Source organism: Schistocerca cancellata, chromosome 4 (assembly GCF_023864275.1).
Source record: "Schistocerca cancellata isolate TAMUIC-IGC-003103 chromosome 4, iqSchCanc2.1, whole genome shotgun sequence".
Lineage (NCBI taxonomy): Eukaryota > Metazoa > Arthropoda > Insecta > Orthoptera > Acrididae > Schistocerca > Schistocerca cancellata.
The window spans coordinates 217,493,458-217,515,968 of NC_064629.1; the positions used below are offsets into that span (position 1 = coordinate 217,493,458).

General features: G+C 43.0%; 1 protein-coding gene across 1 annotated transcript in view; it reads right to left on the reverse strand.

Moving 5' to 3' along the window:
- The window catches only part of LOC126184824 (putative ammonium transporter 3), a 265,519-nt gene that overhangs the window by 129,074 nt on the left and 113,934 nt on the right, over positions 1-22,511 (reverse strand). The window contains exons 5-6 of the mRNA XM_049927407.1: positions 12,791-12,969; positions 2,204-2,335 (exon numbers count right to left, since the gene is read on the reverse strand). Of these exons, the coding sequence (XP_049783364.1) occupies positions 2,204-2,335; positions 12,791-12,969 (311 nt within the window). The remainder of the gene's footprint in view (positions 1-2,203; positions 2,336-12,790; positions 12,970-22,511) is intronic.

The window sequence follows — 22,511 nt, forward strand, 5'->3', positions numbered from 1 at the left end:
CCGCTAGCCTTCTTGATTGATTTACTCGAATTAACTTCAGTAATCATAGTCGCTATGACATGGTGGTCACTAATACCTGTCTCTATACTGACATCGTCGATAACGTCAGAGCTGTCCGTAGCTGCAAGGTCTAAAATATTTCCACTCCGGGTGGGCTGAGGAGGTGTTCGTTGATCCTGTGTGGTCGCTGAACGGTGCTTGCAGGCAGAAGTAGGAGTCGTCGTCTTTGGAACTATTGCCAACATACGGGATCTACCAGTGATAGCCATTCATTGAGTAAATGTTGTACACTAGTGGTCATTTAATTAATTTCATAGCCACTACTTCAAACATGCATCACATATGAGCCTAGAAGTTCCTGTTATGCACTTTTAAGAAACACAACTGGTCGGTATGATGTGAGAGTGCTGTCGGCAGTTAATGACGTTACCTCTCAATTTTTCATAGTCAACAGTAAGTTGTAAGTGAGTAGTGGTACAAGAATGTGGTTTATTTCGAATTTCGCGCATTGTGAGGTCTGAAAGGATAGTAAGAAGAATGAAAATAATGGCCGATATTCTTAAGCATTTTTTACTTCATAAACAAACGAGAAACAGGAAATGAAAGTGAGAAAATAGAAAAATGTACTACTTTCGATGGAATACCACAAGGAAAGCGCGAGCCAAACTCAAATACCTTTATTAAAAACCCTTGCAACTGTAGTGACGGAACAAATTTAGACCTAGTCATTATCTCTGCTGGCTTCAAAAGCTTTGATGAAAGGGATGGTAGTCTCCTAGTCGGCGTTTCCGATGTCGGAAGTTACGTTGAAGTAAGGGAGTATGACGATTATCCAAACCATAAGGTTTTATTGAATGTGCAATACTTATCATTTCAAGAATGACATAGAGGGCGTAATCAGAACATTTCGATTAGACTGGCTGTCATTATATCCATGGATACTTTATTCTATGCAATTAAAGGTGCACTTCAGAAATTGTGTGTGCTTTACCGGCGATATATAACACACGACAGTCATCATGGCCCGTTCATGAGCCGTCCATTCATCAGTTTCAGATAGTTTCACAAATACGCAACAATACATATGAATTACGAATGGCGTAAAGATGAAGTTGAAAAGTGAAGTAATTTTATTAATATTGTAACAAAGCATAGTAAGAGTACAGAAGAACTCGTCAACAAGTATCTTGCGAAATTAGTACAAACGAATCGCGGTAAGATGAAATAAATTGTTTCTTGTGTATCGTTTTGTGCATTATATGATTTACCTTTAAGAGGATAAATGAATGTAAATGTTGTTTTCGATAATATATTGCAGTTTGGAGTAGAGTCGGGTTACGAAACGTTGCGGAAACATTTTGAAAGTGCCCCTAAAAATGCTGCATATATTTACTTTCGAAACTAAAATGATTTGAATTCTGTACCAAAGTGTACACTTTTATGTTATGTGATATCCTAGAGGTTGTGTGTCAGTGGGACCATGATGCTGTTTCCACATAAATAGATTTGAAAATTTATGTTTAAGCTTATGATAGTGCTTCAGAAGTGCAGTATGGGAAATATTATCCATATGGAATTTTCCACGGCAGGGAAACAGCTAATTGAGAAAGAAGGGTTTGCTATGGTATCAAGGAAGCCCATACCGAGGGGCAATGGGGTGCTGTGCCTGCCCCCCCCCCCCCCCCCCCCCAGCTCTCAGGGAAAGGCTGGAACTAAAACTTTATTATTGCTACTTACAAGACATCTTTTGTCTTTCAAAATATTAAAAATACTTTATCCCCTCGGTTTGCCCCCACTACAAACTATCGCATGGTCGCTCTTGGGCGGTACCAATAGAAAATAACGGAAATGGTGACAAAACGTAAAACCTAGTAACGTGAAAACTGTTTTTTCTATAATTATGCTATTATCTTGTTTACGTTTATAGCGCTGATCAGGTAAAAGTGCACTGCAGAAACTAGTAGGAGAAAATGATGGATAACAATGTTATCAAAATTTCTAAATCACGTCTATGAGGAAAATTTTTTCCCCTTTTGACATTAAAATTTGCTAGTGCCCCTGCTTTGCTGTGACTTTACAGAATAACACACAATGAAGCATTCTTCAATGTATTTAGCCTACATAGAATATGATCCAATTTTCCTAACTTCAGATGTGGTTAAAACGTTTCTGGTTGTTCTGAAGAGAATTTTCGCAGTCTTACCGTGAACAGAAGTTGCACCGACTGGATCATCAATTTTCAGCTTGTCGAACAACGGCATAGAGCAGCATACAATCAGACCTCCAATAAGACCAATGATTATGGCTTCCCACGCACGATACAGAAAACAACCAGCTGCAACAGATAATGAAGAAGATATTACTTCGATACACACTAACTTACAAATAACATTGCCTCATATACTTTTATACTACTTTTATATTTTATTTACAAGTTAAGTCGGGAATTACCTTCCACAAGATGTAACATTAGTGTTAAAATAAGAAATGTTTTTGGTGCAGGAGAGAAGAAACATGGAAAAAACGATGAACAGTTCTATTTGTGTTTGTCAGCCTCGTTGTGGTGACAAATTGGAAATTTATGTTACGTACCAATATTTTTCTTTAGTTATGAACATCTTAGAAAACATTATGAACGAATCATCAGAACAGTGCAGAATAATCTTGCAAAACTTCGTATTAGTACGACAAACACCCAGCAAGTAATGCAACACTTTTTTTCTGAAAGCAGGTTCGTTTTATTCCAGTTTCCAGTACACCATATTATTCGTCACTCTTCTGTCTACAAAGCCCTGTTTTTTAACACAATCTACGTTCAATGTGACGGCCTTACGCCACCTTACTGGAAGGGCCATGTGGTACCACTCCATTGGTCACCGTCGCAGCCATCGTCTTGCTGCATAAATAACCTCTCCATCAAACAACATTTGGAGGGGGTAACCACAGTTGAGAGTCACTGAATAACAACAACAGTCAACACTCAATAAACATTCAAAACATCATGAAAATTATAACAAAAAAGTCAAGAATGCTGAGGTGTTTAGAAAAGCAGCATAGTTGTGTAAAGGTGTTTTATTCGAAACGACAGGTTTCATGTCTGTATGACGTATCTTCAGATTATCAGTCAAGAATACACAGTGATTTGTATTCTTGGCAGATAAATCTGAAGACGAGTCTATACTGACGTGAAACCGATAGTTGCGAATAAAGCATCTTCATACAGCTATTCGGCTTTTGGAAACACTTCATCAGTCTTGATTTTTTGTTATAATTTTTATGATAATTTTGAAGGTTATTGAGTGTTGAGTAGTGTTGTTATCCACCACTCTATCATCCATGTACTACTTCCCGCGGAGTGCATCGCTCATTGGGCCAAATAGACGTCGAAACGTGCGAGAGCTGGGCTGTAGAGTGGATGTAGAAGAAAAGTCCACAGAAGTTTTATGAGTTCCTATCGGGTGCGCAAACTTGTGTGAGGCCTTGTGTTGTCACGATGAAGGAGAAGTTCGTTTGCATCTTTGTGGTGGCGAACACGCTGATGTGGTTTCTTCAATTTCCTGAGGGTAGCACAATATACTTCAGGGCTGATAGTTGCGCAATGAGGGTGGACGTCAAACAGAAAAGCCCCTTTAAAGCCTCAGAAGATCGTCGCCTTGGCTTTACCAACTGAGGAAATTAACAAGACTTGCGCTGCAATTGGCGTAAGTGATTTTGCTGGAGGGGAAACTGAGGCGAAGAGTGGACTGTGAGAGGTCTCCGTATGGTCTTCCATTCCCAGCTTGCCTGGAGTGCGGACATAGCGTTCTTTACTCAGCTTGCCTGGGAAAGTGTGAGCATCTCTGCAGTTTAGGACTTAGCAAATTGAACGATTGAGCTTGGAGATAGGAAGTTTTGTTCAGCTATGTACTTAGCAAGATAGCTAGGAGTGAACAGACAAGCGCAGCCTTGCAGCACCACGAGGTCGGCCGACGTCTGCACAATGACGCCGCTCCGCCACACTGTATTCGCTATATTGCTCCCTCTCCGGCCACTGATTAATTTGTTGGATCATGTCGGCAAAGTTTCCACGAGGGTTTCAAGGGCCGTGTAGTGTAGAATTCTTCTCGCACTTCATATTACGCCTGGGTCAGTCGATAGGAATTACTTTTGAGTTATCGGGCTTTACTCCACGCAAACGCAATTTATTACCACTACCTGTTAGGAGAGTCATATAACGTGATGATTGAAGGCCGTGAGTTAAAAATAAATCTGTGCTAATCGACTGCATCTGTTTTCAATCAAGTAGTTGAAATCCCAAGTCACTTTCTTAATTAATTTTATGTTCAACATTTGCATCTGCTGTTCATAGCTGAATATAACATCAATGTGCACCCCTTTTAATTAAAAGGGGTCAATTCTGAATCAATTAATGTCAACACTGCCACCGCAGTTCAATCAGGAGTCACAGGGCCTTATTACTTTCTTTGCGTTATCCGACATTGCGGCAGTTTTGCGCTCTCTGTTGATCTGTTAGTCAATTACCTGGTGTGAACACACACCAAAACCAGATAAGTGACGGGTGGGGTGTTACAGGTACACACCTTTGAGTACCCCAACTGGTGGACGAGTGTGGCAGCACTATCAGCAGAGACATCCAGTTGAGCAGCGAAGTGTTTGATTGTGGTCTGTCGATTCCCTCGAACGAGATTGTCGTCACGTTCTAACACAGCAGGAGTCATCGCTGCGTGCGGCAGGCTGATGCGAGGGAGATAGGACAGGTATGCACGATCTTGCTGCGATGATAACAGACGCCTCGCCTAATAACTCATAGTGCTTTTCTTCACTGTCAGGTCTCCGTAGACATTCTGCTATTGCCTATGCATACCTGCTATGCTCTGGTTTATCACCAAAAGAAACCCAATAACAACTGTCTGCTTGGAAAGCCCCTCGCTACAGAAGCCATTTTGGTTACATATGGCACCGCCACCTATCGGACTTTCGTGAAACTATTGGGGCTAAAGTGGGAATATTTTATGATGCCCCACAACAAATTCACACTTTTTCAACTGAAATTGGTCGAGAAAAAAGTGTGTTGATTTACATATTGGAAATGAGCGTTTGGCGTCAATGGCCGGGAGGCCCCTCGCGGGGCAGGTCCGGCCGCCTTGGCGCAGGTCTTATTACATTCGGCGCCACATTGGGCGACCTGCACGCCGGATGGGGATGAAATGATGATGAACACAACACAACACCCAGTCCCTGAGCGGAGAAAATCTCCGACCCAGCCGGGAATCGAACCCGGGCCCGGAGGACGGCAATCCGTCACGCTGACCACTCAGCTACTGGGGCGGACATTAACATATTGAACTACCCTAGTAAAATAACTCTGTGACGCATACAAAAAAAAAGTTAGAGAAATAGTTAATGTGTAGCTCATAGTTCCCGTACAATTTCTACATGACTGTATAAGACACTAGTCCCGTATTCAAGGTCACCTTCTCTGATACATTGCTGGTTGCTTGCTTCATTGGGTAAGGCAAGGTAGAAACTGTCTACTGTCCAGTGAATACATTCTGGGTAAGAATTGATCGAGGGGAATCATGTTCAAATATAGGCGCAAGATTATAATGAAAGAAGGGAATGATTCTGACTTTTCAACTTACCAGAAATAACAGTTGCTATTAGATATGCACGTAGTTCATACTAATATAGACTGGCAATGAAGCTCAAAAAGGCTCTGAGCACTATGGGACTTAACATCTGAGGTCATCAGTCCCCTAGAACTTAGAACTACTTAAACCTAACTAACCTAAGGACATCACACCCATCCATGTCAGAGCCAGGATTCGAACCTGCGACCGTAGCAGTCGCGCGGTTCCGGACTGAAGCGCCTAGAACAGCTCGGCCACCGCGGCCGGCGAAGCTCAAATAGTACTGCATTACGTTTGTCATTTGTCTGTTATAAGACTCTACAGAAATCAAGTGATCACTGAACGCGCGTCTTTCTTGTAACAAAATATAAGGGAGCCTTGTGCGACAACGAAACTTGATGTTGCTTACGTACTGTCAAAAGCAATCTCAAGCTGTAACGGCAAAAGTCATGTTATTTATTCAGCACGTTCCTGGTGCTTCGTTCCAAACAACACCTAAACACACGGCGCTCCGAATTCTTTTACCTGGCGGAGTCTGAGACTTTCAATAATTTGTGCTTCCCAGTTTTCAGACATGTCACAAATCGCGTCTGTATCGCTTAAGGCAGCTAATTAACTTTACCGTCAGCGTTGACCAATTGAAAGCAATATGTATCAACAAATATGGTAGAAAGATGATCTATTATAGGTGAAGAGGACAGACTAACAGCCGGCCGTGTGGCCGTGCGGTTCTAGGCGCTACAGTCTGGAGCCGAGCGACCGCTGCGGTCGCAGGTTCGAATCCTGCCTCGGGCATGGATGTGTGTGATGTCCTTAGGTTAGTTAGGTTTAAGTAGTTCTAAGTTCTAGGGGACTGATGACCTAAGATGTTAAGTCCCATAGTTCTCAGAGCCATTTGAACCATTTTTTTTTGACAGACTAATATCAAGTCTAGCATTATACAAGAATAAAGAACATAAACAGATAACAAGTACGGAGTCAAATTCAAATTATTTGCCAAAATATGGGTCATCCAGATGCTGAGAAAGGAATGTGAACCGACAACGAACAGTGAACAAAGGCTGATTTGCGAATTTAGACAGTACAAGAGGGCTGACACTCTCTCAGCGGACTCAGTGCCGCCTTCTTCGTAGTTGCATCGACTAGGGAGAACAGAAACAATCGACTGTGCCTGCGGAATAGAAGACTCATGGGAACACTGTCTGCGAATACCCTCTGTACTGGAACGTTGGCTCTGTGGACGACGACTACTGTGTCACCATGGAACATCAGATATGGAGATTTTGATCATCAATCAGTCTGACACTGGACAATATTGCAGATGAAACGGAAGGATTAGGAGCCGTATTATCTTTTGAAACAAAACTTATTCTGTAGTGCTACTTGAGCCGTAATATGAAGCTGCTGACAGAAGTGCACCTGAAAAGGGGACCGCGCCTACTCGTCTAAATTAATGGTATATGCAGAACTTGGCCAGAAAAGTAAGTGACAGAGGTGGGAGTTCCAGATAGCCAAGCAGTTAGAAAAAAACATATCTTTTTTTGAGCGGGTTCAGCGCAGCATGTGTCATTTATGTGGGGATAGTTTCCAGCCAGTGGATGGTGCAGCGGAAAGCTTGCAGAACAGTAATCTGAGGGTCGTGGGGTCAAATCCCTATAAGGACAATTCCCGTTTATTATCAATTTTACCTTACTTACAATGCAAATAAACCTAAATGCTCAGTATATTGTATTTATTAATATTTACACAGCAGGCATGAGTAGGAAAAGCAAAGGAAAATTTAGGATAGCGAATAAATTTCGAAGAAGGGCTTGTACTTACAATGTCCACGAAGACTCTGCATATAGCTTTCCAACAAGCAACTGTAATTAAAGCGTGTATGACCCCGTAATCCAATACTTTTATTTTGACCGTCGAGCAACGTTACGTGTTATTTGCTGCAAACTGTGCGATGAGAGAGGTCGTTCGATGAATGTAAAACAAGTTTGTTCTTCCATAGAAACTTCAAAACAACTATGTGATTCTAACATGTAATTTTTAACATGTGCAAGATGCCACGAAAATTACTGCTTCACCTGTGTCACGATGAATATAACCGCAGGACGCGTAAATCATTAGCTGTCGAATATTAAAAGGATCTATACGAACTTTTCGTGTACGGCTTACACTCTTTTCCTCGAAATTGATTCGCAGAGTTCTCTTGGATGGTGGAAGTACGATCCTTTCTTGAAAATTTATATTCCATCCCAAATTTTTCTAGGCTTTTCCTTTCCGCGTCTTACATGAAAATATTAATAAATACAATATATTTTCAGTGTAAGTAACGCAAAAATTTACAATTAAAAAGTTTCCGCATAGGGACTAGACTCCATGACCCTCGGATTATCGTTCTGCTCTCTTTCTGTTGCGTGAGCCGCATTGTGGAAACGACTCTACTGTTAATGGCTCATGCCCCGGCCGACCCAAGCCCAAAAATGCAATTTTTTTTTTCTAAACACTTCGCCACTGGAGCTCCCACTTCATCACTTTCATTTCTGGCCAAGTCCTACACAATAGTTAAATTTCGACGAAATCGATGATGACGAGTAAGCGCGGTTTCTTTGTGAGTGTGAGTCGAATTACGCTCGTAAAAAAAATATTCCCAGACATCCAGTAGTGACAACTTTTTACAATAGCGGAAGACAGTAGTGGAACGTGACTATCAAAAGAATACTGAAGGATGTAAATAAACTACGCAAAAACGTTTTTATCACCATCACGAAATGCACAGTTTGTGTTTTTTTTAGTGCAAATCTGGTTCTCGTTACTCTTTTGACCGTAGCAGATCGGCAGTACATCGACTTGCGTAAGGGAGGAACAAGTAAATCTACATTCTTAGTCCATTTCAGCGCTGTATACACAGTCGCGAATGGGACGATGCGGCTTGTGAACACACTTCACAAGCATGCCTCGAAGGATAATTTCAAGCTTAAAAGTTAGTGCATTGTCATTTTACGGCACGAAGGGTCGTCAGCAGTGCAAGATGTCCGCCGAATTGGTGTATATAATCACAGTGACGTCATTCAGACATGCATCCACTGTCGTGAGACAAAACACTGAACACGTGCCTTGAAGTATTTTTCCACGGTCAAAACTACCAATGGAAGCCGCTACGTGCAGATCATTGCTCTTAGGTACCTCGAGGAGAATGTAGTAGCATAACTCGCTGCCTTTCCGGAGGTAAGTGGGAGGACTATGCCGGCCCATGCGGTAAGCAACTATCTCCACGCGATCAATACACTTCGGTCTCTAAGTGAGTTATTTACACCGTCGAGTGCAGTATTTTCTGAGCTCTGACGATCGCCGTAGAAGAGTGCGAAGGCGTCCAGATGCCAATGCACGACTCAGGTATGCATGGATCAGTCGGGAGGTGGTTCAATCATGTCTTGGGACAGTATCATGTACGGGTGTTGGACCACTCTCATCGTTATTGAGAGTATTCTGAGGGTTGTGAGACATTATACACTACTGGCCATTAAAATTGCTACACCACGAAGATGACGTGCTACAGACGCGAAATTTAACCGACAGGAAGAAGATGCTGTGGTATGCAAATGATTAGCTTTTCAGAGCATTCACAAAAGGTTGGCGCCGGTGGCGACACCTACAACATGCTGACTCGAGGAAAGTTTCTAACCGATTTCTCATACACAAACAGCAGTTGACCGGCGTTGCCTGGTGAAACGTTGTTGTGATGCCTCGTGTAAGGAGGAGAAATGCGTACCATCACGTTTCCGACTTTGATAAAGGTCGGGTTGCAGCCTATCGCGATTGCGGTTTATCGTATCGCGACATTGCTGCTCGTGTTGGTCGAGATCCAATGACTGTTAGCAGAATATGGAATCGGTGGGTTCAGGAGGGTAATACGGAACGCTGTGCTGGATCCCAACGGCCTCGTATCACTAGCAGTCGAGATGACAGGCATCTTATCCGCATGGCTGTAAATGATCGTGCAGCCACGTCTCGATCCCTGAGTCAATAAATGGGGACGTTTGCAAGACAACAACCATCTGCACGAACAGTTCGACGACGTTTGCAGCAGCATGGACTATCAGCTCGGAGACCATGGCTGCGGTTACCCTTGACGCTGCATCACAGACAGGAGCGCCTGTGATGGTGTACTCAGCGACGAACCTGGGTGCACGAATGGCAAAACGTCATTTTTTCGGATGAATCCAGGTTCTGTTTACATCATCACAATGGTCGCATCTGTGTTTGGCGACATCGCAGTGAACGCACATTGGAAGCGTGTATTCGTCATCGCCATACTGGCGTGTCACCCGGCGTGATGGTTCAAATGGCTCTGAGCACTATGGGACTTAACTTCTGTGGTCATCAGTCCCCTAGAACTTAGAACTACTTAAACCTAACTAACCTAAGGACATCACACACATCCATGCCCGAGGCAGGATTCGAACCTGCGACCGTAGCAGTCCCGCGGTTCCGGACTGCGCGCCTAGAACCACTAGACCACCGCGGCCGGCCCCGGCGTGATGTTATGGGGTGCCATTGGTTACACGCGTCGATCACCTCTTGCTCGCATTGGCGGCACTTTGAACAGTGGACGCTACATTTGAGATGTGTTACGACCCGTGGCTCTACCATTCATTCGATCCCTGCGAAACCCTACATTTCAGCAGGATAATGCACGACCGCATGTTGCAGGTCCTGTACGCGCCTTTCTGGATACAGAAAATGTTCGACTGCTGCCCTGGCCAGAACATTCTCCAGATCTCTCACGAATTGAAAACGTCTGGTCAGTGGTAGCCGAGCAACTGGCTCGTCACAATACGCCGGTCACTACTCTTGATGAACTGTGCTATCGTGTTGAAGCTGCATGGGCAGCTGTACCTGTACACGCCATCCAAGATCTGTTTGACTCAATGCCCAAGCGTATCAAGGCTGTTTTACGGCCAGAGGTTGTAGTTATGGGTACTGATTTCTCAGGATCTATGCACCCAAATTGCGTGAAAATGTAATCACATGCCAGTTCTAGTATAATATATTTGTCCAATGAATACCCGTTTATCATCTGCATTTCTTGTTGGTGTAGCAATTTTAATGGCTAGTAGTGTAGCAGGACCTCCTAAGCAATGGTCCCGCTCTGTAGACAACATTTCGCTATAGATTAATCTTTCAAACCGATAATGCATGAGAACACGGCACCTACCTTGTGAACATCTTCCTTTAGGAGGGAGGAATCGATCGAATGGAATGGCCTTCGCCATCTGCTGGCAGGAACTCGGTTGAGGGTGCTGTCGAAGAATGGCACAGGCTCGAAGTGTAACCTGTTAGAACTGGCAATATGTTGTCGCATCAAACATATTGCCAGTACTAACAGGTTACAACTTCAGGACAGCTGGTGTCGAAGTATGGCGCAGGCTTGAAGTGTAACGTCTCCATGAATTTCTAGACAGTCTGTCAAAGAGAACTCAACAGTGTTAAAATGCGCAGGATGGTGCAACACGGTAGTGAATGTTGCCAAGCAGCAGATTTTGGTTTCACATATACGCAAAGATGTGTATTTTATAATTGTATTGTATGTATTGTATTGTATGTTAACCGGGCTCCTAGAAACGACGGAGAGGCTTCGTCCCCGTCGCAGTCGCAGTGGTCCACAACCTCACGACGACTACCGCAGTCCACTTCACCCCTCCGCCGCCCTACACCGAACCCAGGGTTATTGTGCGGTTCGGCCCCCGGTGGACACCCCCCCCCCCCCCTCCCTGGGAACGTCTCACACCAGACGAGTGTAACCCCTATGTTTGCGTGGTAGAGTAATGGTGGTGTACGCTTATGTGGAGAACTTGTTTGCGCAGCAATCGCCGACATAGTGTAGCTGAGGCGGAATATGGGGAACCAGCCCGCATTCGCAGAGGCAGATGGAAAACCGCCTAAAAACCATCCACAGGCTGGCCGGCTCACCGGACCTCGACACAAGTCCGCCGGGCGGAATTGTACCGGGGACCAGGCGCTCCTTCCTGCCCGGAAAGCCGTGCGTTAGACTGTACGGCAAACCGGGCAGGCTGTATTTTATGCTAGTTATTGTTTGGTTACTGTTTGGCAGTTAAGTTATTCCTTGACAGCAATACGGGAAATATGGGTTGTTATTCACCACATAGAGGAGGCGTTGAGCCGTAGACCGGCACAGTGAAAAAGACTACTAAGCTTTCCTACAAAAACTCCTTCTTCGCAAATAGAAGACACACACACATTGACAAAGCTCACACACACATGGCCTCTCCCAGCACTGTGCCTGTCTGCGGCTCAATGCCTCCCCTATATGGTGAGTAGCAATCAATTCTTTTCATATTGTTGTTATTCCATCCTGGACCTTCCACTGCTTAAGTTATTCTTTGGTTCATAAGGCTTATACTTTCATTCCCTGCTACTCTTGAATATGAGTTCAAAATCGTTTGAAGATATACACGTGCTGCGAAACATTTTGAGCAATTTCGTCAATGCTATTAATAGCTTGTGTAGTTTTGTTGTCGCTGTGGCGACTGTAGCTTGTAAATCAGGGAACAGAGTCACTGTGACTCAACTGTAAAATGCTAGGTAGGTCCTTAAAGGCTGTAATGTAGAACACATATTAAAATGAATTAATGTTCCGTCTGTCTCTCACGTCAGTGGGTAGTAATGGACTATGGGTTTCGCCGGCCACGGTGGTCTCGCGGTTCTAGGCGCTCAGTCCGGAACCGCGCGACTGTTACGGTCGCAGGTTCGAATCCTGCCTCTGGCATGGATGTGTGTGATGTCGTTAGGTTTAAGTAGTTCTAAGTTCTAGGGGACTGATGACCACAGATGTTAAGTCCCGTAGTGCTCAGAGCCATTTGAACCATTTGACTATGGGTTTCCAGCCAAGCAGCCTGTCAGACATGTCATTAGAAATATCTCAAACACGTCTTTCATTCAACGTTGTAATACGTAGAAGACTAGTAATAGCTTTAGAAAACACTGATTATGACAGAAATTTGGTCGTAATTACTTCAAAACCTTAAAATTTACTTAAAAGCGCTATTAGTTATTTATACCATCCGTTCCACTATATCGATTATTGCTTCATATTGTTGCATTTTTTTCGTCCAGTATTTCACATATTTAAATAACTATGTCAATACCTGTGATAGACACAAGGGCACCAAGTATACTGTTTATGAGCTCCATCATATGCAGCTGGCCGCGGTTGGACAGTAGGGAGAACATAAGGCCTGTTAAGCCTCCACCAAATGATGACAGGATTGTGATGACAGCAGCTCTCGCCGAATATTGCCATTTTGATCCGCTTAAGCCGAATGTGCTGGAACAGAAAGAAAATGTCTTAATTGTATTCGAGCCTTTAGAGGTATTTTAGAAAAATTACTGGGCTTGCCTGTATAGCGAGGTACTCGAATGACCTTTACTCTGACTATATTTGCTACTTCACGAGTATCTATGAAGTACGAACACGAGCTCTGTATAAGCTGCTGAGCCAAAATAAAATTAGTTACCATAATTTTATGGTAATAACATGCAAATTGGTTCCTTAGTGCTGGCTATTAACAAGGGATGTTCGCAGATAAGGGTGACTGGAAGACAATAGGCATGTATTCAGGAGGTACAAGCTTCAAATTTCTTCCCAGTGTTCCTGGCTTAGATTTTCCTGGCTTCCCGAAATCATGTCGGGTGAGGGCTGGAATGTTTCTTTCAATAAGGCAGTAACCTATTCCTTCCACCATCTGTGACCAATACGAAGCAGTGCTCCACACATTTCTACTTCAATACAGATGAGATATTAAAGTGTAATATAATTTTTTAAGAAAAAAACTTTTAATTCATAGATCGCAATTTTCCTATCACAACTAACGTTCGATAACAAGTTCCGGTTACTATTTGCAACCATCTTCAGTTCTATAACACATGTAGGAAACCTAGCCTAAGAAAATTATGTAAAATCAGGAAGAATACAAAAGCACTATACAACACATGAGCAAAAATAATGGGGAGCTAATTCTAGAAGTAAAAGTGAACATTTGACAAAGCCATTGAACACTGTAGTATAAACTAAATTAATGCTTATCAGGTGACATACCGTTCAGAATATGAAAAGGCGGTAATAAGCATTGGAAATCATCGTTAGCTGTAATCTTGCAGCAACATGCATTCATAAGAACCAAAACAATAACAGTGCGTAGCTAAAAACGTCACCACGAACAAGCCAGGTTATAGACCTGTCGAAAGAATTTTAAAGTATAATTCTCAACAATGTTGCTCTGTGTCCAAGTGGGTTGTAAAATATAACGATAATCATGACACAAAGTTAAAATTACAAGGCAGAGATCTGTATTACGTCTTAAACTGGCAACACGCCGTTTGTAAGAAGCAGATCCTTCGTAACTGGCATTAATTCAGAATATAATTCAAGAAGCTTGTGCCTCTGGTCAACTAATTTTAAAACCATAAAAGTAACAGGGGAATGAAGTTGAAAACTACAAGACAGGGAGGCTGCCTTATATATCTAACTGGCAACGTGCCATATCTAAAAGACAGGTCATATGTGAGAGTCACTTGATAAAAACATCACAATGCAGAGTAGTGCTAACAAATGTAAATAACAGAATAAAAGACAGGTCGTACGTGAGAGTCAAATGATAGAGCATCAAAGTACAGCGTAGCGCTAAAAATATGAATAATATATGGTAATTTCGCAGGTTGACGTCATATACAAAATTATCCAGTTTTCATGAGTGGAAGTTGGATCAAAAACTCATTACTTGCAATAGTATAACAGATATTATCGTGAGAATGGTATATGCAACGGTTCCAAAAATTGTCAGCTGTTCCGTAGCTGTAAACATACAATCCATACAGTTTGTAGTAATTTTGTAATGACGCTACGTGATCAACAGTCATAAAATGAGAGGGAAACACCATACCCTGGCTTACACAAGAATGACCCTGCGTGTCGTATAACATAGTCATCTTTATGAAATATGTACAGATTTTATGATTATTGATCATGTATCGGAAATACCGCCACGATTATTTTTCTGGAACATACACTTCTGTGTAGTCTTTAACACGGGTTTTAGGAACACTGATCATGTGTTTCGATTTTCGAAACGATTTTTTTCCCATATAAAATTATACTAATGAGTAGGCTTATATCTTTTAAGGTATTCTAGTTATTTGTATATGGAATGAAGAAGATCTAAGACAAAGAAAAATGGACAGGAGGGACGAAGGACGGAATGAAAGAAAGAAGAAGGGGCATACTTTAACGTCTCCTCGATATCGAAGTGTTTAGACGGAGCACTGTTAACCCTTTCACGGTTAAACTTTATTTCGCATATTTTTGAAAAATAAAAGTCGAAACCTGTCTTCCTTCGTGATAACTAATACACTTCGACAAAAAAATAAGCTGATTAATTTTGAATAACGTCTAAGTGGGACGCATGTGACCCCAGAATCTAACTGCATCCATGTTTTCATGTGCACCTAGGATTTTCAGAGTTAAATATTTAATTTAAAGATGGTTTTATAAGGATGGCGTTTATGGAAAAAGTGCAACAAATCAACAACACAACACATTTATTCTCCTGACTATGAAAAACATGAACTATAGCGTTTTCAACATAACATTTGAAGATGGCTTTGACGTACGGCACACCAATGCCTTCTACATTTTATGAAGTTTTCTGGGAAATATGCCCCACTACATACAAAATTATGTACACATCAGCAGCATTACTGAGATGTGTAGTAATGTTTCCAAACAATGTCTGTGGTATATGAGAAAACACAATTAGTTACTTCACACATTCCTGTAATGAAAAAGATAGCGATTTGATCTGATTTTAGTGAGGCAGACACACTATAAACACAATCCGTCCCATTTGATCGCTCACAGCCTTCTGTGTATCCACTAAATAGTCCTTGGTACTTTTGTACAATTTTCAAAAGCATCTCACTACGTACTAACGCTAGACAGATATGAAATATAAAACGTCAAACCAAAAACACCTTTCGGGGTCAATATTTCAAATTTTATTTTACTTATGCGACCAGTTTCGGCGTTTCACTGCGCCTTCTTCAGGCCCCCTGCCCGACGTGTAGGAAGAATCCATTCTCATGTGCAATCGAAATAAGGACCAGCATTCAGTAACTTGCGTTCGTAGACTGGTTTTTTAAAAACGCGATTCCTTCATTTATCAATTGGAGACTGTCTTCCTACTCGTAGGTCAGGTCGCCTGAAGATGGCTTGGTGAAACGCCGAAAATGGTCGCATAAGTGGAATAAAATTTGAAATATAAACGCCTGAAGATGTTTTTTATTTGACGTTTTATACTGAACAGCCGAATTTCTTCAACCATCCGGTGTTAAGATGGACTTACAGAGATTTGAAATAAAGACGCCTCACCGCTCAAAAGTTTTTATTACTTTAGCGAGACATATGTCAGGTGGAGAAAGATAGTAGAACGATGTGGTCGTAGTCTATTTAAAGAACCATTTTAGCTTTTTTCTCAGCTGTGTGAGACCCTAGCGATACGTTTATCAACAGTATCGGATGTGTTCTGATGTGAGCAAAACTGGTTGCTACCAGTTATGTTCTATTACACACCAGACTTTCACATGGCGAACGGCTCTGGTGACAGGAGCACGAAAAATTATCTCAGATTTTTTTTTTACAGATATTCAATAATTGTTTTGTGGCCGCACGCATTTCACCAACAGAAGAGCATGAAGTTACTAAATTGCTCATTAGGCTACTGCTCCTCGTGTTAATTTGCGAATCAGGGACGTGAGCTCTTTTTTGGATCCAATTCACGTGGCCGGCCGGGTTGGCCGAGCGGTTCTAGGTCCTTCAGTCTGGAACCGCGCGACCGCTACGGTCGCAGGTTCGAATCCTGCCTCGGGCATAGATGTGTGTGTTGTCCTTAGGTTAGTTAGGTTTAAGTAGTTCTAAGTTATAGGGGACTGATGACCTCAGATGTTAAGTCCCATAGCGCTCAGAGCCATTTGAACGAATCCATGTGCCATAGTTGGCCTGATACACTTGCTTGCCTGGGTATGATTTCTCTCACCCTTGTAGGCTAACTCAGGGACAGTTACCTGTCTCCATCTCCGAACACAATCTAAAAACAGTTAAATACGAAAACACGTAGATCAGAGATAATACAACTAACGGAAGTATGGTATACGTAGTTGTGATATTCTATCGTGAGTGACATTTGCGGAGACAGAAAGAATGTGCAGCCAGATATTCTGAATAAAAATCAATAATTGTCGAATCACAGATGAGCAGTTGGTCATCATAAACGAACCTGCAAAGGCGGAACATTTGTTGCGAAAGAATAAGATGTCATGAAATGAAATTTCCAGCAAGGCATTAATTTTGGTGTCCACGGTCTCAAACGAAATTACAAACAGTTCAGCCTAATTAAATCAATTACAGGTACACGAAGCTAAATATTTATTGAAAGTGAAAGGGGGGGGGGGGGGGAAGAGGCAAGGAAAGGAAAGAAAAGGGAATGGCTCCGTCAGGGCATTTCACGGAATCAGCGGAGACTAACGAAAATGTGTACCGGAGAGAGATTCGTACCCGGAACTCCTGGTTATTAGACAGGTGCGTTAACCACTGTACCACCCGGGATAGTCTTTTCTCAACTGCGCGCACCGCACTGAAGAAGGTGGATCCATTGTGCATCTAGACGAATCAGTTGTATGAATATATGGTGTCTGTTCTTTCGGACATGTCCGAAAAAAAACAGACACCAATGGAATCCGCAGCTATGATACGTTATATGTCACTTGAAGGTGGTGCACAGAGACATTTCTCGTAATCAACGGCGACGAGCGACGATATACACCGGATTGGGATTCAAACCCGGGATCTCCGGCTTACTTGACAGGTACGTTAACCCTGCGCCACACTGGACACAGTTTTGTCGCACCTGCGCGGACTATATGGGCACCTCTCACGGCCAAACCACATTAACACGGGACGCCACCTATCCGCACACTTCTATTAGTTCAGCTCGGTGGAAATGTGGGTAGGCCGTGAGGTGTGCCGAGGTAGTCCATGCAGTTGCAGTAACACTGCGTCGTGGGTGGCAGTGGTGAATACACCTGCCTGGTTAGCGGGAGATCCCAGGTTCGAATGCCGGTCTGGTAAACATTGTCGCTAGTTGCTGCCGATTCCGTGTAATGTCCCGATGCAGCTGACAGTAATCCCTTCCCTTCCGTTTCCTTTCCCCCCTTCTCCACCTTAAATTTACATGTAATGTATCACAGCTGCAGATTCCACGTGTTGTCTATTCTTTCTGACACCACACGTCCATATAATTCACATAAGCAAATCAATTTTGTGGTCTCAACGTTCGATACCACACTTGTTAGGGGTTGCAGTTATCGACCGCGGTACGTACTTGTATCGCTGGACCCTCGAGTCGAGACTAGCGCCGCTCCGCGGCTTGCAACAAATCTCTAGAATGCGCTCGGCCACTATTGCTTGGGACGTCAAGTAGGAAAGTAGAATAGCCTTCAGCTGATAGGAAGCAACCTCTAACAAGGCGCTTAGTTAAAATATGGCCTATGTGATGCCTCTATAGCTCTCTGTAATTATATTCCTCCTGACTATGAAGACTCCTGTACCACCAGTGAAGTACAATACATTATTTTTTACCAACGACTTCTATTTATTTTAGTCGTTGTAGACCCAGATCATGCAGCCAGCTCCTTATCGACTTCACTGACAAACCTGCTGTATAGGCAAAGAAGAGATTTGTATGTTTCTATTTAGCATTGGCCACCAGTCATTCACATTGGCGACGATTTGCTCGTCGTCATCATAACAAATTTTTTTTATCTCAGTCAGTGGATAAAGATAATCAACAAGAAGAATCCCTTTTGCATCCCACAAACACTGCTAATAACTTCCATGGTAACTAATTTTTTTTTTTTTTTTTTTTTTTTTTTTTTTTTTTTTTTTTTTTTTTTTTACAGGGACACCGACCCGCTCACTACTTTGACGCTGCTTCGTTTCTGATATGAGGTAGTAGACACTCCTTTCATCCACATTAGCAAATAGGGGTAGAAATCTGTCAGATTATTTTAAACCAGTACACACATTGCTGAGAAATTCGTTTTCACATTCCTATTTGTTAAGCCTTCTATAAATAGGACTCCGACCTTACAGGAAGCTTGTCAGTACATCAGGCAAAAGGTACCACTCATTTTTTATGTCGTGCTACACGTAAGTATTGTCATCTACCGTCTACAGCATGTTGAAAAAGAGGGTGAGATAGACGTGCGTGTAATAAACTCTTTCCCTCGAAAATTTCTCTCCTTCATACCTCCTTTGTGTTAACAGATGACGTGTCACTGGTCTCATTTGTACTAAGATTGCAGTACATGCGAGGTGGTTATTTGCTTCCACCGCCCTCAATGGAATGCATAAGTTCTAATTAATTTTCACCAACATGCGGTCTTCTATAGTAGTCGTCCCCTGCGCAGAAAACAGCACGTAGATCGTGAATCCGTTATCTTTAGGCTGTAATAAACTCTTAGCGAGGAGCTGATGATGTAGGAGTAATAACATTGTTAATTATTTTGTTTATACGGGTACCACTCGCTTTATATTAGCAGAATACGAGAAACTGCACAATTATATTTCACTTTATGAATCACAAAACATCTCCACTCTTCACAAGTTCGTAAAAAATAACCATTACAATGAACTGCGTATTTGCGTAGTGACCATCAAATTATTCTCAATTACACAACCAAATAACCAGAGATTGCTAATGATTCCTTAACCGAAACTGACCAAGGCAGAAACATGTCTGTCCTCCGAGACTGTCAGCCCAGGTCTGATCTTACAGCCGGACCACTTCGCCCGCCATCCAAGTTAGGCGCAATCCGAAGGTCTCCGAAGAGCTTAGTTTGCCTTTTCGTTTAGCAACTGTTTGCTATTCTGTTGGTCATTAACCTTTCTGAAATAATGGAATGAGAGCCTGCTTTTAAAGGAAATGCAAGTAAAATGCTGTTTAGTTTTTATAGTATTAATGACAGAAGATCATCACTTTGGATCGCAACTTCCGAACGCAGCAGCCAGTCGCGGAGAAGGACCACAATTTAGGCGGTCTTTCTCACGATACCCATAACGAACAAACCATCTATCCCCGGTACCTCAAACCACATTACACGTCCGCCCCCGGTAGCTGAGTGGTCAGCGCGGCAGAATGTAAATCCTAAGGGCCCGGGTTCGATTCCCGGCTGAGTCGGAGATTTTCTCCGCTCAGGGACTGGGTGTTGTGCCTGTCCTAACCACTCTTTCAGGGTTATTGTGCCGTTCGGCCCTCGGTGGACCCCCCCCCCCCCTCCCCCGTCCCCCCCCCCCCCCAGGGAACGTCTCACACCAGACGAGTGTAGCCCCTATGTTGCGTGATAGAGTAATTGTGGTGTACGCGTACGTGGAGGACTTGTTTGCGCAGCAATCGCCGACATAGTGTAGCTGAGGCGGAATAAGGGGAATCAGCCCGCATTCGCCGAGGCAGATGGAAAACCGCCTAAAAGCCATCCACAGACTGGCCGGCTCACTGGACCTCGATACAAGTCCACCGGGCGGATTCGTGCCGGGGTGCAGGCGCTCCTTCCCAATGCGGAAAGCCGTGCGTTAGACTGCACGGCTAACAGGGCGGGCTTCATCAACTTTAGATGAATTTTCAGTTTATTCATTTGCAACGTTGACAGCACAATCACTCCAAGAAGATTTAAAACGAAAGTCTTACGCCTGCCAGTTTGATACTTGACTAATATAGTTGCGCAACATTTACCAACATTAGGAAAATGAAATTCATTTGTTGTCAACTGCATCTCTGCACGAGGTAAGGAACTTTTCATATTGCTCTTGTAATGTGATACGTTCAAGGTACATTTGTGAGCTGTTGAATCGAGAACAATAAGAAGTCCGCAAGAATAAAAAGTCAACGCATAAGACAGACTAGCTCACAGCTTATTAAATATTATGAATTATTTCGGCCGAATACGGTCATCTTCAAATGTAACACTAGACTAAAGAGAAAGGCAAACATTAGTTCTTCCCTATCACATAAGCAATTTATCATAGTACCAGTAAATCCCCCACTCCATATTCTTCAAGGAATCGAACTCTCATGTATAAAACGACTGCAAACTTCTGATTAAGGTTGAAATTTTAATTTCTACTGCTCCTCTGCTAACAGACTCCCAGCATATAGGAGCGTGGAGCAACATTTTAGTACTCATGACGTACTTCTTTTTGAGGAAGGGGATGGAGGATATCCTCGAAAACTCGAGATTTCACCCAGATTTGATGCGAAAATGAGAACGTTTTGTGCAAGGACGTCGTTGCGAGAAAATTCTATCCCTTAACTATTTATTCGTATTTTAGCCTTTTTAGTAAATGTACAAGTAACACAACAACACGCGTCAATACGTACATGATTCGGCGCTAACATTCTATTGTAACAGTAACATTGTGTCTTGTGTACGACGAAGATCAGCTGATGCCATTGGTGGCAACAGTCCTGTATTTTAGCCACACATTTACGTATTTACATCTTCCATATCTATATTAGTAAACGGCTAACCCGGTTCATGGTACGCGGTTTCAGTTGATGTTGCTTATCTGATGGCTTCCAGGGGCAACAAGAACTTGATTGATATTGACCATATTCTAAATGGTGTCACAGTTTATTTATTAAGGGGTATATGTTAAAGGCTTAACACAGTAAGGCAAGTACAGATTGGGGCAAATATAAGTAGTGCGTGGAAGCGAGCTCTCGACTCTGAGAAGATATAGACAAATGCGCTGAACTCTTTACGTTCCTACTAGAGTGTTGGCCAGACTCTAGCATGATGTAATGATGACGTATGCTGATCAATCATAAGCCGTCTGTGGACTATAAATGACTGCAACAGCAGCAACTATGTCCACTGCAGACATTCCAAAAGCACTACCCCTACCTCCTGCAATATGCTGACGACACTGCTTAACTGGCTACTCACCACACCCTTCAACTCTCCCATGCCGCCGACCGGGGTGGCCGAGCGGTTCTAGGCGCTACAGTCCGGAACCACGCGACCGCTACGATCGCAGGTTCGAATCCTGCCTCGAGCATGGATGTGTGTGATGTCCTTAGTAGCCTAGTTAGTTTTAAGTAGTTCTAAGTTCTAGGGGACTGTTATCCTCAGAAGTTAAGTCCCATAGTGCTCAGAGCCATTTGAATCATTTCTCCCATGCCGTCCTCCAACGGCACTTGAATCTCCTGGTAGAATGGTGTAATACGTAGAAACTTCAAATAAATGGACAGAAAAACCTTTCATCGCACCACACTAACACAGTATTCACCACAAAGCCCGAAACCGACAAAAACTTCTGTAACTACTAACAGCCCGCACCTGAGGGTGTAAGTGCATATACAATTATCCTCGACGATAAATTCCTTTTCCGCCCCATCCTCAACTACGCTAACGTTGCCTGAATCATCGCCTCTCATAAATTCAAGTCCCTTGAAATTATGGAAAGACATACACTCTGCCTCGCCTTTCGCACCCACCTCCGTTCTCCAACTCGCATCCTATACCAAGTCATCCACTTCCCAACATTCATCTTTTCCTAGAGCACCTTCGAATATAGTACATTACTCGGACAACCCAGTAGCAGCATCCTGTATTCCATCCAGTAGTCACCAGTCCAAGTATCCGGCTGCACCACTACATCCATATTCCAACTTCCAAGCATCTATCCTCTTCTGCCGGAATTTCAGCCTACTCCCACTCCCCAACGATGAAACAGGTCCCGAGGTATACCGCTCTTTC